General features: G+C 44.9%; 1 protein-coding gene across 4 annotated transcripts in view; it reads left to right on the plus strand.

Annotated features, from left to right (window-relative positions):
* The first annotated feature begins 337 nt into the window (after window positions 1–337).
* TMEM184B (transmembrane protein 184B) overlaps window positions 338–16,087 on the plus strand; it is a 315,991-nt gene continuing 300,241 nt past the window's right edge. For 2 of the 4 annotated variants that reach the window (XM_073592591.1, XM_073592589.1), the window contains exon 1: window positions 340–598. Coding sequence is in view for 3 of the 4 variants with exons in the window: in XM_073592589.1 (XP_073448690.1) it covers window positions 506–598 (93 nt within the window). In the remaining variant the exon portion in view is untranslated. Of the gene's footprint in view, window positions 599–16,087 lie in introns of all 4 variants that reach the window. The other 2 variants (XM_073592592.1, XM_073592590.1) reach the window with 2 other exon arrangements.

The raw sequence follows: 16,087 nt of genomic DNA on the forward strand, positions 1-16,087 counted from the left end.
GGGCGTGTCCTATGCCTGCATACATTGCTAGTAGGTGTCCCTCATTCCCATGGTGTACACACAGATGAAAGTTTGTTGCTCATCATCACTGCTGCAATACATAATCGATGAATGTCTTTGGATCACTGTACTGGGCAATATTCTCATCTAACCACCCTGTATAGATCTGCATCTTGTATTTGTCATTTCCCAGCCACATCCTGACGGATTCCATGGCCGGGATGATCGTCTCACCAATCAGTTTCTGTTTACATCGCACAGCAGTTTCAGTAACCTAACCCATCCCTTTAAACAGTCGCTGACGTCACGTGGCGCTCCCGCCCATCCTATGGAGATGGGCGGAGAATACAGGGAGGGATTCGATGACGTTCACACTTGTCCGTCTTCCTAGGCACACAGCGCTAGGTAGGCTGGCTGGCAGGGTACAGGGAGAGAGAAAGGCTGCGGCGCATGCGCTGAATAGCGGATCCTGAGGCTTCTCATCACACAGCTGCTTAATGAGTGTATGAGCTGCTTCTCGACCGCCTCTTCTACCTGGAGTCTCTCAGGTGTCCTCGTCTGCTTCGGGCCCGAATGTCTGACGCTTCTACTGGAACTGGTAAGGAGGAGGGCTTGTGTTAAATGTACGGTGTACCCACGGAGGTCCGGTTTGTGTGGGCGGTGCTGATTGGCTGGCTCTCGGCGTACGACCTCTTGGCGCTCTTATTTGGGGTCTGGAGTCTCCGCGGTGCCTTGGATACTGGCCTGTGATTGGCTGAGGGGCCGCCTGTTGCTCCTGGATGTGGCTGGCCTAGTGTTCGGTCCCAGCTCTCCTCACCACCCACTCTTCATGTACTGAGGGGGGTCACCTGTGTGTTCAGGAGGCGGACACCTTCACAGTGTGCTTCATGTCCTCAGTAGACAGTCACAGCCCTGGGGCTCTTCTGTATGTCCCTGACAGGCTGAACACAAGGTAACACACTGGGCTGAGCTCTTACATCATCATATCTGCTGATTGTGATGGAGAGTGGCTGAGCAGACCTGAGCTTGCCAGGCCCACACTCCCAGTACAGGTGCTGCATGTTCCCTATAGGCCAGCTGCACACGGACCTAATCATTACAGATGGGAAGGTCTCACTCACACGGCCATAGAAAACACATCTAGCCTACCTAAGGTTCACAGCGGGAATGAAATAGTGCGAGTACAGCTGAACTCACACCATTTCATTCCCACATGTCAGTCTCACCTTCGGGGCGATTTCAGAGACATCTGTGCGGGGTGCTGCACAGATGTCTGGAAATCACACCCCAAAATCGTCAAAAGTAGTACAGAAATTACTTTTGGGAATCGTGTGGTGCTGCACCGATTCGGACGTTGCCGCCGATTTGTCAGATCTCACGTTAAATCACTTCAATTTGAACTTAAGCTTGCAATCCTTCCTTTTTTTTTTTTTTTTTTTTTTTTTTTTTATTGCTCTGTATGCGGCTCCCCTGTGTTCATTGGGGACATTCCCACAGGTGTATACACATGAACGGTATTCAAAAATCTGTGCCTGAGATGTACGAGGAAAATTTTCGTGCATGTCCGATCAAATAATATCGATGAACTGTCGTGATCGGCTGTCGTAGTGTACACACGATCCGAAAATTGTACGATTCTTCCTCGGACGTCATTTTTCGTACAATATACATATCGTGTGTAGGGGCCATAAGGCTGCATTCAAATGGCCGTAATCATTGTACTGATCACTAAAGCGGTTGTATACCCCGCTTGGTCATTTTTACCCACAGGTAAGCCTACAATAAGGCCCCTTTCACACTGGGGCGGGAGGTGCGTCGGCGGTAAAGCGCCACTTTTATTAGCGGCGCTTTACCTTCGTTTTAGCGGCAGTATTCGGCCGCTGGGGGGGTGGGGCCGTTTTACCCCCCCGCTAGCGGCCGAGAAAGGCTTAAAAGCGGCGCTATGCCGGCAGTATAGCCGCGCTGCCCTATTGATTTCAATGGGCAGGAGCGGTGTATACACACTGCTCCTTCACCGCTCCAAAGATGCTGTTTGCAGGAGTTTTTTCCCTCCTGCCAGCGCACTGCTCCAGTGTGAAAGCCCGAGCAGTGGCAGTTTCAGGTTGGTTTGCAGGCGCTATTTTTAGCGCAATAGTGCCTGCAATCCACCCCAGTGTGAAAGGGGCCTAAGGCTTACCAGTAGGTAAAATGAATATCTCCTAAACCTCCACGGTATAGGAGATATTCACCCTGCATGCTGACTGCATGCGCTTTGAAGGTCTGGCTGATCTTCAGTCACTCCCAGCATGCGCGGGAGTGACGTCAATGTGGCTCTGGCGACCCACAGCACCAGGGCCCGTGAACCAGAAAGAGCAGGAGCTTGGTTCTAAGGTATTTCATAATGTGCTAGTATGCAATGCATACTAGCACATTATGCTATTGTCTGGCAGGGTTTTTTTATTTTTTTTTTGTATTAAGGATATGAACGCAGTGCATGTTTACTTATCTGTATAAGGCTTCATTCACACAGCCTTAAAAATTTCACTGATGTTACTCCACATCTGTTTTCTAGGAGAAAAGTTCTTGCATAGTTAGTGATCTTTAACCGCTTCAATACAGGGCATTGTCACCCCTTCCTGCCCAGGCCAATTTTCAGCTTTCAGCGCTGTAACATTTTGAATGACAATTGCACGGTCAACACTGTACTCATATGAAATTTTGATCATCCTTCTTTTTTTTTTTTTTTTTTTCCCCACAAATAGAGCTTTCTTTTGGTGGTATTTGATTACCTCTGCAGAGTTTAATTTTTTGCGCTATAAACAAAAAAAAAAAAAAAAAGTGAAAATTTTGAAAAAACCCACATTTTTTACTTTTTGCTATAATAAATATCCTGATTAAAAAAAAAAAAAAAAAAAATTCTTCCACTCTTTAGGTCGATATATATTCTTCTACATATCTTTGGTAAAAAAAAATCGCAATAAGCGTATATTGATTGGTTTGTTCAAAAGTTATAGCGCCTACAAAATAGGGGATAGATTTATGGCATTATTATTATTACTATTTTTCTAGTAATGGCGGCGATCTGCGTCCCCCCCCCCCCCCCCACTGATTACTTACCTAGGGAGTGATTATAACTGTAGGGGACTGACTGGGGGAGGTGACCGCTCGGTGTTCCTTTATACAAGGAACACACGATCTGTCTCCTCTCCCCTGACAGGACGTCGATCTGTGTGTTTACACACATAGATCCACGTCCCCGCTCTGCGACGAGCAATCGTGGGTGCCTGGCGGATGTCCCGGCACTTTGCATTGGCTCCCGAGTGACATGGCAGGCGCGTGCCCCCCAGACAGCTGGGAAGCCTTGTCGTATGATGGCTGCCTGGGATGGCGGAACCACCTTGCGGCTGTCATATTGCTATGCGCAGGATGAGAAGTGATTAAAAAACTTGCAATATCGATGTATATGAGTACAAAATAGTCCCCCCCCCCCCCCTTTATGTAGTGGTTGTAAACCCTTACATACACCCAATGACAGGACTTTCCTCAGGTGACACAGATGAAACAAATCCTTATACATACGTTGTATCTGTCTATCTACAGTATTCTCTTTTCTATATCTGTTCAGAGTCCAGAATTTATAAAACTTGTCTGAAAGTTCAGAAAAAAGGGGGCCGAGAGCTGAAGTTCCACTCTGTGGAGCGCTGATTGGAGGGGGGGGGGGGGGCACCCCCCTTCACACAGGAACAGAGCTGTGGCTGTCAATCAGTTGGAGCTCCCTCCCCTGTCACCTTTTTTCTCTGGGTGTCAGGTAGAGCTGCACGATTCTGGCTAAAATGAGAATCAAAATTTTTTTGTTTAGAATAAAGATCACGATTCTCGGCGTAACATCATCTTTCACATTATACAAAAAAATTGGGCTAACTTTACTGTTTTTTAGTTTTTTTAATTCATTAAAGTGTATCTTTTTCCAAAAAAAATGCTTTTGAAAGACTGCTGCGCAAATACAATGTGACATAAAATATTGCAAAGACCACCATTTTATTTTCTAGGGTCTCTGCTAAAAACAATATATACTGTATAATGTTTGAGGGTTCTAATTAATTTTTCTAGCAAAAAATACTGATTTTAACCTGTAAGCAAAAAGTGTCAGAAAAAGGCTTAGTCTTTAAAGCAGAGTTCCACCCAAAAATGGAACGTCCACTTTAACCACTTCGCATCCAGGCCAATTCTGACACTTCGCTCCTACATGTCAAAAATCATAATTTCTTTGCTATAAAATTACATAGAACCCCCAAACATTATATATGTTTTTTTAGCAGAGACCCTAGAGAATACAATGGCGGTCATTGCAACTTTTTATCTTGCGCGGTATTTGCGCAGCAGTTTTTCGAACGTGTTTTTTAAAAAAAAAAAAAAAAAAACCGTTTCATGCTTTAAAAAAAAGCAAAACAGCAAAGTTAGCCAAATTTTTTTGCATTGTGTGAAAGATGAAGTTACGCTGAGTAAATAGATACCTAACATGTCACGCTTCAAAATTGCACAAACTCGTGGAATGGCGCCAAACTTTGGTACTTAAAAATCCCCATAGGCGACGCTTTAAAATTTTTTTTACTGGTTACATGTTTTGAGTTACAGAGGAGGTCTAGGGCCAAAATTATTGCTCTTGCTCTAACGTTCGCGGCGATACCTCACATGTGTGGTTTGAACACCGTTTTCATATGTGGGCGAGACTTACGTATGCATTCGCTTCTGCGTGCGAGCTCACGGGGACAGGGGCGCTTTAAAATTTTTTTTTTTTTTTTTTTTTATTGTTAATTTTACTTAAAATTTTTTATTTTGACACTTTTTTAAAAGATTTTTTTTTGGATCACTTTTATTCCTATTACAAGGAATGTAAACATCCCTTGTAATAGGAATATGACATGATCGGTCTTCTTTACAGTGAGATATGGGGTCAATAAGACTCACATCTCACCTCTAGGCTGGGAAGCCTAAAATAAAATAAAAAAAAACGATCACCGCTTCCCAGCCGAAGCTGCGCCGTTTTTTTTAATACAGAGGCCGGGTGTGACGTCATAACATCGCGCCCGGCCTCCGAACGATCATAGAGACTCCCGCGACCATCTGGTCCGCCGGAAATCTCTATGATCCACATCCGGCGCCGGCGGATCCGCTCTCCGACTCACCGATCGCTGAGGTGAGTTGGTAGAAGCACCTGAGGGCGGCGGGAGGGGGGGAAGTCCCCTCTCGCCGCCCGTAAGAACGATTAAGCGGCGGAACAGCCGCTATGATCATTCTTATGGTGTACGGAATCGCCGGCTGAAAATGCCGGTATTTGAATGATGTCTGTAGCCTCAGGCATCATTCAGATATAACCCGCGAAAGTCGAGGGATGTCAAGAGGTTAAGGGAGGTGACCCTCTGACATGCCACATTTGGCATGTAATTTTTTTTTTTTGGGGGGGGGGGGGGGAAGCGGGAGCTGGTACCCTTACAAAGCCGGTGCCGCAGAGAGGAGGGGGAGAGGAGCAGGGCCGCTTGCTGGACCCTGGGACAGGTAAGTGTCCGATTATTTGTTGCTGCAGACTTTTTTTTTAGCAGAACTCTGCTTTAAGTGGTTAAACTGACCTCATTTGCAGACCGAAGTTAATCCCTTTGATCTAAAGGAACTCAATTTTACAATGTTTCTTTTTATCTATCTAGCGCTGAGCAATGTTGTGACAAATTTTGCCAGCTGACTTTTTTTTTTTTTTTTGACAGATGTGAGTAGAGAACAGCTCTGCACTTGTTACATGAATCATGGAAATGCCAGGTTAGGATTGTGAGGGGGTTGAATCGAGATTGCAATTTTTTTTTTTTTAATGATTAATTGTTCAGCTCTAGTGTCAAGAAAACTTGTCAGAAGTGATTCCTACTTATTGCAGAGGAACGAAGCAGCAGACAGAAATGACAATTGGTGCTTTTAACTGAGACAAGTACACGCTATAGAGAAATGCTGTGTTCATATTTCATGTCTGACGTTTACAACCAGTTTAACTTGCATACTTATAAACACATGATTTTAGAGATGCACCGAAATTTCGATGGCCAAAACATTTCTGAAAATGGTTATCAGCATTTTGTCACTAAGAGAAAAAGGTGTTGATAATGGCGCAGAAAACTCGCATGATTTTACCAGGATGTTACTATGCTTACGATGTGTTTTTCATTGGACATGTGACTCAAAAACGTAACATGGGTTCTTGCTACGTTTTCAATGCATGGAATGGGGTTGAAGGGAAATAAATAGGGATTTTGAATGAACAAATGGTTTGGTAGAACACCATTGTTCCATCCCTCGGGACTTTATATGAAACTGTGGCCTGGTAAGGCTACAAGTTTCCATCCCTGTCATGTATCAAAAAAGGGGAAAATAAAAGGGAAGTGGGACTTTAAATGAAACACTTGGTTGCAGAAAGGTAGATAGGTGAAAAAATATAAAAAGTTTTATTAATTGCCATCCAAAATAGACATCCATAACATTTGATTACAACAATAATAAATATACATTGATACATGGTATAGATTCATAAAAACAGTATCATGTAGAATGGCAATTAATCATCCCTCCAGAATTTTTTGCCGTCACTGCACGTCAACGTTGCGCATCCCAGACTGGACGTACGGCGCGCACTCAGCGCGGGCCCGCCCATGTTTGTGGTTACCACGCTCGCGAGCATAACGGGGAACCTCCGATGGCGGAGGATTGAGCGTCTGCTGGACTCCTCCTGCCGCCGGTCTTCCCCCATCCCCCCCTCTGCTGCGCTGGCGTGACGTCGGCGGCGTCATCGTCCCGGCGCCCATATGGGCGTCCCTAGGGCGGATGCCGGTTGACAAGGCTTCCTTCACTTTTCATACTTGAACAGCACACATGGCTGCTGCATTCAGCCATCCTCACTCAGGTAATTCATCTATCCTCATCACTTTTTTCTTTGTCTTCCTCACAGTAGTCACTAACATATCCCCTTTTCCCTACCTCACCACTTTCACCTTCCCCCTGATTTGCACGTCTCACTTCTGATGGGTGGTTATCACCATCATTCACCTCTCCCTTTCTCTTCCTACCCACCGTTAGGCCTCACTGGCCAGTTCTTCACTTTCCCCACCGCCCTCCAATTGGCTTCACTCACACAATGTTTCCCCCCCCCCCCCCATCCATTCCTGTCCAGGTTATATGGAATACCTTCCATTCCTCCCCAGGTTGCCTTGCCTTCTTGTGCCTGCTCTGGCCGACGCCTACCTGGGTATCTTGGATGATATGTCCGCCGCGGCTCCCGGTTGGGAGCATTTACCCGGAGAGTTTGGTACCCCGCTTTCGCACCACGACCATACTGATACCCTCTAGTAACAGGTAATTTAATTGAGTTGAGGGTTTTATACCCCATTATTATACTTACCTACCTTACCATAATACTTCATCCTTTTCTTATAGAGATATCTTGTGCTTGCTCCTGACGAGTGGCCCTCTAGCCACGAAACGCGTAGAGCTGCCATACGTCTTACTTCCAATATTACCACAATACCAAGTTTACATTTAATACCCTTATTAGGATCAACAAGACCATGGGTTTTGCAAGTTTTACGGTGCATTACTGTTTTTATAATGACCATATTGGTGAATTCTGGAGGGATGATTAATTGCCATTCTACATGATACTGTTTTTATGAATCTATACCATGTATCAATGTATATTTATTATTGTTGTAATCAAATGTTATGGATGTCTATTTTGGATGGCAATTAATAAAACTTTTTATATTTTTTCACCTATCTACCTTTCTGCAACCAAGTGTTTCATTTAAAGTCCCACTTCCCTTTTATTTTCCCCTTTTTTGATTCAATGCATGGAAGGTGTGTGTTTAAAAAAAAAAAAAAAAAATGTACTTGCCTCCATTGTAGTTCGTCTTGCACAGAATGGCCCCAATCATCGTCTTCTGGGGTCCTCCAATGGCGCTCGCGGCTCCCCCCCCCTCCCCCCCACATTGGTAAACCCCATAGGAGAAGCTCTCTCCCTGGGGGTTATCGTGTGGGCATCCATAGACACATAATGCCGGACTTGGCCCCGGTGCCCGTGTCATTGAATTTGATTGACAGCAGTGGGAGCCAGTGGATGCGCTGCTATCAATCTATCCAATCAAGAGCCGAGAACCCAGGCCAGAGAGGTAGAGCGCGTCTCCGGCGAGGAAACAAATGGGCTCAGGTGAGTAAAACGGGGAGGGGGGCTGTTTAGTGATGCATTAAGGTGAAAAAACACGAGGATTTACAACCTGTTTAACTGACCAGAAATGCAGCAAGCACTAACACCACAATGGAAGCGCAAAGGATCATTGTGAAGATATGCATAGACTTTAAAGGGATGCATTTTTCTTGAACTTTTCTTGCGCTAAAGGGGCGGACAGTAAATTCACGATATTAATTTAAAAGTTGGAAAAAAAAGAAAAAATATAATACTGAAACGATTAATCGACAAGTTGGTCCGCACCTTCCTCCCTGCCAGTCCGTTAGAATCCTCCTGTACAAGGCGGCGCCGTATGTGACCAGGCACGTCTGCGCCTCAGCTCCCCACTGATTCTCAGCCCCGCCCACTGCTGCCTTGAGGGAATAGACAGAGAGAAAGGTAAGAAGCAGCCTTGAGAGCAGAGCTGCACACTGAAGTGATAAGGTAGCGGCTAATGGCTATACAACTCAGTCAGTATGGTACATTTCTAATTTCTATGACAAGTGCCCCATGATTCTAAGTATTTCTGGGAGGGGAGTGCCCCATCATTTGTGTTCTGGGGTTGGGTGGAATAGTGCCCCATCATTGGTTTTCCTGGGAGGGGGGGAAATAGTGCCCCATTGATGTTCCGGGGGGGGGGTAATAGTGCCCCATCATTGGTGTTCCTGGGAGGGGGGGTAATAGTGCCCCATCATTGGTGTTCCTGGGTGGACTAGTGCCCCATCATTGGTGTTCCCGGGAGGAATAGTGCCCCATCATTGGTGTTCCCGGGTGGAATAATGCTGCCTCATCATTGGTGTTTCCGGGAGGAATAATGCTGCCCCATCATTGGTGTTCCCGAGAGAAATAGTGCCCCATAACTTTCATTATTACTTTAAATAAACGAAAAAATTGGGTATTACGTTGTTTTTTTTTTTTTTTTTTTATGATTTTAACCGATTAACCGGCCAACTAATCGATTACGAAAATAATTGTTAGTTGCAGCCCTAATAAAAAAAAAAAAAAAATATAGAATAGATATCTATGTATAGCTCTCCTCCCACCCGGCCACTGCACATAAACTGCCGGGTGGTCCTTTCCTCGTTCTGAGTGGACGTTCAGGAACGTCCTCAGAATGAGTGCTTGCAGCGTGGCCCCAGGATTCAGCCAAGCAGAGATCGGGATATGAGCACTGTGATTGGCCCTCCTGATCACGTGACGGTTGTGTCCAATGACAGCCGTCACAATGTAAACAGACGTCTCTGTGACCGCTCTCCCCACCGAGCTCAGTGCGGGGGGGAGAGGGGGAATCTGCAGCTCAGTGCGGGGGGGAGAGGGGGAATCTGCAGCTCAGTGCGGGGGGGGGGGAGAGGGGGAATCTGCAGCTCAGTGCGGGGGGGGGGGGAGGGGGAATCTGCAGCTCAGTGCGGGGGGGGGGGAGGGGGAATCTGCAGCTCAGTGCGGGGGGGGGGAGGGGGAATCTGCAGCTCAGTGCGGGGGGGGGGAGAGGGGGAATCTGCAGCTCAGTGCGGGGGGGGAGAGGGGGAATCTGCAGCTCAGTGCGGGGGGGGAGAGGGGGAATCTGCAGCTCAGTGCGGGGGGGGGAGAGGGGGAATCTGCAGCTCAGTGCGGGGGGAGAGAGGGGGAATCTGCAGCTCAGTGACAGCTCTGTGTGAGGATGATTTTATGCAGAGAGCTGTCACATCTCCCCCCACCCGCAAACAGTACACCAAGCACCACTGATATCCCTGTCCCCATACACATGTCAGTGTCCCCATATAACATCTGTATGTCCCCTATTACCACCAGCACCAAATAAAACCTGATTTGGGTTACTTTTACCAAAGAAATGTATCAGTATCGTTTTTGGTCAAAATTTATGAAGAAAATTACTTACTGGCAAAATTTTATAACAGAAACTAAGAAAAATGCATTTATTTATTTATTTTTTTAAATTTTCAGTCTTTTTTTAATTTGTAGCATAAAAAATAAAAACCCCAGTGGCGATTACCACCAAAAGATAGCTCCTATTTGTGTTAAAAAAAAAAAAAATGCTAAAAATGTAATTTGGGTCCAGTGTTGCATGCCTGCGCAATTCTCATTCAAAATGCGACAGGAAGGGGATGAAAGTGCCCTGTATTGAAGTGGTTAAAAACTGTCATTTTCGGTTTTGGCACCAAAATTTCCATTTGGTGCACCTCTGAGTACTTTCACACTGGGGGCGGGGTCGTTATCGGTAAAGCGGCGCTTTACCGCTGTAATAGCAGCGCTTTTCGGCTGCTAGCAGGGCGCTTTTAACCCCTGCTAGCAGCCGAATAAAGGGTTAATAACGCCCTCAAATCTCCTTTGCAGGCGCTTCAGCAGCGGTGTCCATTGATTTCAATGGCAGGGGCGGTGGAGGAGCGGTGTATTCACCGCTTCCGTACCGCCCAAAAGATGCTGCTTGCAGGACTTTTTCGAACGCCTGCAAGCGCACCGCTCCAGTGTGAAAGCACTTGGGCTCTCAGGCTGGGGCTGCAGGGGAGGCATTTTTCAGGCGCTTTATAGGCGCCAGTTTTAACCCTTTAGCGCCTGAAAAACACCTCAGTGTGAAAGGGATCTATGTGATTTTATACGCGCAAGCACAAAAAGCACATGTTCTTAGATGCAGATTTTTGGATTTTGTGTTGCAGATCTGAATACAGTTCATGTTTACACACCTGTATGGCTCCATTAAAAACAGTGCAGCTGTGTTTAGATCCTTAATAAAAAAAAAAAAAAAACACACACACACAAATGTGTGTTGTGTATTTTTGTTTTTTACAGCTATGTGAAAGAAGCCTAAAGGCCCGTACACACAGTCCACAGGTTGTACGAAAATCGTACTTCCTGTACCAGGGTCACATGGTGCAGCAGCTCACTCCCACTATATTATCCATCTAGAAGCACATTATGGCTGCAGCCTGACAGGAGACATTACACAGCCACAGTGCAGGTGAATCGCTCGGCATAGCCTAGCAACGTTGTGGATACCCACCCAAAGATCCCTGGCTGTTAACTATTACAACTATACACCATCCCTACGGTGCTCAGTGCTGAGATGTGGAAGGATAACTTCTACAGTGGAAGAGAATCCGCTCGCAATGCTACACTACCTGTATAGTGTTATACTACCCATCCAGCTTCCTCTATCTATTTTTTTACATTTAAAGCGGAGTTCCACCCAAAAATGGAACTTCCTCTCTTTGGATTCCACCCCCCCCCCCCCCCCCCCGGTGTCACATTTGGCACCTTTCAGGGGGGAGCAGATACCTGTATAATCCAGGTATTTGCTCCCACTTCCGGGCATAGATCGCAGCAGTATCTGCGGCTATCTACGCCATGTCCGGGCCCCCCCCCCCCCCGTCTTCTGGGGGAGACACGGGTCCCAGAAGACAGCAGGGACCAGTGTGAGATCATGCAGCGTGACTCGCACATGCGCAGTAGGTAACCAGGCTGTGAAGCCACAAGGCTTCACTTCCTGATTCCCTTACCAAAGGGACAGATCGCCTCCACCTGGGAGCCGAGGGACAGTGTAGGTAAGTGTACTAGCACATTATTAGATTGCCCTCATAATACTGATTTTCAAAAGTGTTGTGTTTTTTTTTTTTTTTTTTTTTTTTTCCTTCATGCAAGTATAGCCTTGGCTTGATAGCCACTTTAATGTTTCCATTGAAGACCATGCAGCTGCATTCAGATCCGTAAATAAATAATTGTAAATGCGTTTTTTACGGCCTAATGATTGGTCAAATTTTTGCCACCTTGTTACAGTGATGAGAATGTGGCCTTATACTCAGGATCATGTTGACAGATCCTGAGTAAAATGTATAACTTCTTGTTCATCCTTCTCTAATTGGCAGTGTTGCAATATATGCGTGTGTGAGTTAATGCACTCAAACATAACATTTTCTAGGCCACATTCACATTCCCATAAAAAACACATTTACAAGCATTTTTTATTTGTGAATCTGAACACAGCTGCATTGTTTTCAATTGAGACATTCCCACAGGTGTGTAAACATGCACTGTGTTCAGATGTGTAACACAGAATCCACAAATCGGCATGTGAGGACATATGGTTGCAAGTATGCCAGATGCAGGTACTGGGAAAAAAACTGAAGAATTTTATGCAAGTATTTACGATCATTATGCAGGAACTTCTGTGCTAGAAAAAAAGCGTAATACGATTAGTAACATTTTTATGCCCTTATTTTTACAGCTCTGTACGCATCAATGTATTACAGATCTTTATACAGCTATGTGCATTGTTCCATAGATGACAATGTATGTATATGCAATTAGATCAGTAAAAAAAATGGCTTTTTTTTAACGTTCATGTGCCGCCCTATGCCTAGTATTTTTTTTTTTTTTGGTTGAACTAGATGGACTTGTCTTTTTTCAACCTGACTAAAATTATGCAACTATAGTACGTATGATTGGAAAATTGAACGAAAAAAAATGCATTCAGAGTGATCGTCCGATTAATCCATTCATTAGTACACAGCTTTCAAAAGCCGAGCACGACTGTTTGTGCAAAAATTTCCAAAGGGACAAGCATGAAAAATGTTCTCAGAAGCTAACAGAACAAATGATTTTCTTGTAATAAGATGAAAAAATTTGAGTGACAAAGACTGGCGCATGCTTGGAAACGAAAGAATACATTACAGTTCAAAACATTACATCACTTCTGAAGCTGTATTCTGTCGTATGAGAATTTTTGTAACTTTAGTAACCCATTTGCTTTTGATATGAGACTAGCATGCAAAAAGATAACGGGCTATCATTCGTTCGATATTCTCATTGTGTGTACGAGGCTTTAGGCTTCCCATGTCAACTTCTGATCTGAGAAAACCGTGTATTATCAGGACCTGCATGAACCATCCAATCGGGTAGAGCCATACACTACATAGTTTTTAAATCTGAAGAAGATTGTATACTCAGACAGTAATGTGTGGTAGCAGAGCATTGCAGCCTGTGGCTATTCATTTCAGTGGGCTGCCAATTGTGGCTGTCTGGAGACAGGCACCCCCCCCCCCCCCCCCCAACCTTGCTTTGTTGTTTTCCGAAATAGAAGACATCAGACACTGAGAGCCTCACAGCCTCCCTTACTTATCGGGAAGAAAGATTAATGTGCACCTGGTTTTACTGCAATATACCTTTTCCCCAGAATACAACTCTATGAATAATGCACACAATCAAGTTATTTTTTTATGCCTGTTCTTTGATGTTTCCAGCTTTTAGACATGAGGTTGTTCCTCTACCCACTGTGTGTTTTTGTTTTTTTTTTCTTCTCTCCCGCTCTATTTCCATCTTCTTATTTTCCGTTTTGTGTTTTGAAGTTCATGTTTTAGAACAGAGGGACTGACCAAATATTTTATACTGTTGTATAACCTCATTAAAGTTTTGTGATCTCCATGGGCGGTTCCTATTTGGAACTTGAGAAAAGTGCCTACTGTCTTTAACCTATCACCTGCACCTTTTCCCTGTCAAATCTCATGTTACATTGTCTTGTATCAATATATATCTTGTCTTTCACAATGTCACTTTGTAAAGAATGAAAATAAAGCGTGTTAAAAAAATTGTGCTGCACCAAATAGTACCATGTGTTTTAGTGGCCACAACAGTTGCATGTTTGTTAGGTATGTTTGGGGTGCTATTAATGGCACCCGTACGTGTCTAACAAGGGCAGCACTTTCCCGTGTGATGTGGGAAATGCACGTTTCCTGCATCGCAATTTGTATAAATGAGCCCTTGCTCTTGTGATCAACTTATGTGGAAAATGGTACAAGATGGGGTCAGTCTGTTTTGTGTGAGTGTCTGTAAAACTTTCTAAACTAATAAATGACTCCTGGAGTGGGGGTGATTCCAAATAATTCCATTTCATCCTTTTAGGCCTCGTTCATACCATGGTGCAGATACGTCAGTTTTTCTGTATTTTGTTCTGCAAGGGCTCAAAGAAAACATTGATTCTCTATGTGCCCTGTTCACACCACAACATGCAGATTTTTTTCTCAAATCGTCTTCCAGGGCAGCGTCCGAGAGATAGGCTCCTCCCTGAAACGGGAAACGTCCACTATTAATAAATTCCAGTCTTGCCTGCGTGTCTCAGTTGTTTGTGTTTTCTCCGGACGCACAGGAGCTGCAAAGAAACGTTTATAATTTTAATCTGGTCTCTGTGCTAGTTGCAGAAGACCCCCTGCCAGCATCCCATTCAGCCCAGTGGGCCTTGGGAGGGTGAGCAGGAGCAGCAATTTTGAAACCTAGAACATTTCCTGTGCACCAAACTCTTAAAGATATCATCAAAAAAGAGTGGGAAGACAGAGAGAAAACTCTTCATACCAGCTGCGGTCAAGCGCAGATATCCATTTGCAGAGACAGACACCAAAACCTGGGCTAAATGCCCCAAAGTCTATGCCTCTCTGGCAAAAGTCACAAATAAATCAATGACTTGGCCTTTGACGACGTGGGCACCTTAAGCGACCCCATGGACAAGAAAATAGAAGCCCTTTTAAAGAGGGCCTGGGCAGCAGGGGCTGCGAATCTGAATCCAGCTATAGCTTCCACCTGCACAGCCCGCACCCTGCTAATCTGGTTAACCCAGCTTCAGGAACTACTGGAAAGTGACACACCTAGTGAAGAATTAATAAAAAAACAATCCCTACACTAACCAGAGTGGCAGTTTTTCTAGCAGATGCCTCAGCTGAAACCGTCAGAATATCATCAAGGGCCACAGCACTACTCAGCCCGAAGAGCCCTGTGGCTGAAATCCTGGGGAGGTGATATCCCTTCTAAGAACAGACTGTGCGGAATTCCTTTCACTGGAGAGCTACTGTTCGGCCCTGTACTAGAAACGGTACTAGACAGGACTGCAGCAAAGAACAAGGGTTTTCCCCAAGCCAGAAAGAAAAATGGCAGTTCAAAGAAGCGCTAGGGACAACAAAACAAAAAGGCAAGGATGAATTCATCCTCGAGCCCCCTAACCCAAAGAACAAAAAAACAATGACTGTCATCAGGTGGGGGGCAGACTTGCAGCTCTTTCCCACCAGTGGATGGAAGCAACAAAAAACAAATTCATCATACGCCCCATAATGGATGGCTACGCGATAGAATTTTCCACCCGCCCCCCCAACCAAGTACCTAGTAACCATGCTACCAAAGATCGAGCAAAGGCCTTTTTAGAGTCCCTGAAGAATCTACTAGACCAGAAAGTGATTCGCCAAGTATCTCAAGAGGAACAAAGGGGGTTTTATTACCATATCTTTACAAAGAAAAAACCGTCAGGCAAACTAAGGCTCATACTGAACCTCAAGTCACTCAACAGAGGAATAAAATACAAGAAATTCAGAATGGAGTCTATTTACTCGATCAGAAACATCCTACCACGGGAGACATGGCAACAATAGACCTACAGGATGCCTACCTACATGTCCCCATAAAGGAGGATCATCAAAAATTCCTAAGGTTCGCAATACAAGGGCCAGCAACCACTCTGAACCTGCAATAAACAGCTCTCCCTTTCGGCATCTTTTCAGCACCCAGAATCTTCTCAAAGATAATGGCAGAAACGCTAAAAGGTCTAAAACAACAAGGCATTGGAATAATACCATACCTAGACGATCTACTGTTCTTTGCAGAGACCCTAGAGAACAACCTGTGCACAAGTATGTCCTATCTGCAAAACCTGGGATGGATAGTGAATGCAGAAAAATCACAGATGACCCCAAGCCAGAGAGTGGTATATTTGGGCTATGTACTGGATTCCAGACTAACCAAAACCTTACTAACAGAGGAAAAGAACGAAAAAAATCACGCAGGCAGTAACCTCTGAGACCAACGCCATTACAATCAGACAAG

Source organism: Aquarana catesbeiana, linkage group LG07 (assembly GCF_042186555.1).
Source record: "Aquarana catesbeiana isolate 2022-GZ linkage group LG07, ASM4218655v1, whole genome shotgun sequence".
Lineage (NCBI taxonomy): Eukaryota > Metazoa > Chordata > Amphibia > Anura > Ranidae > Aquarana > Aquarana catesbeiana.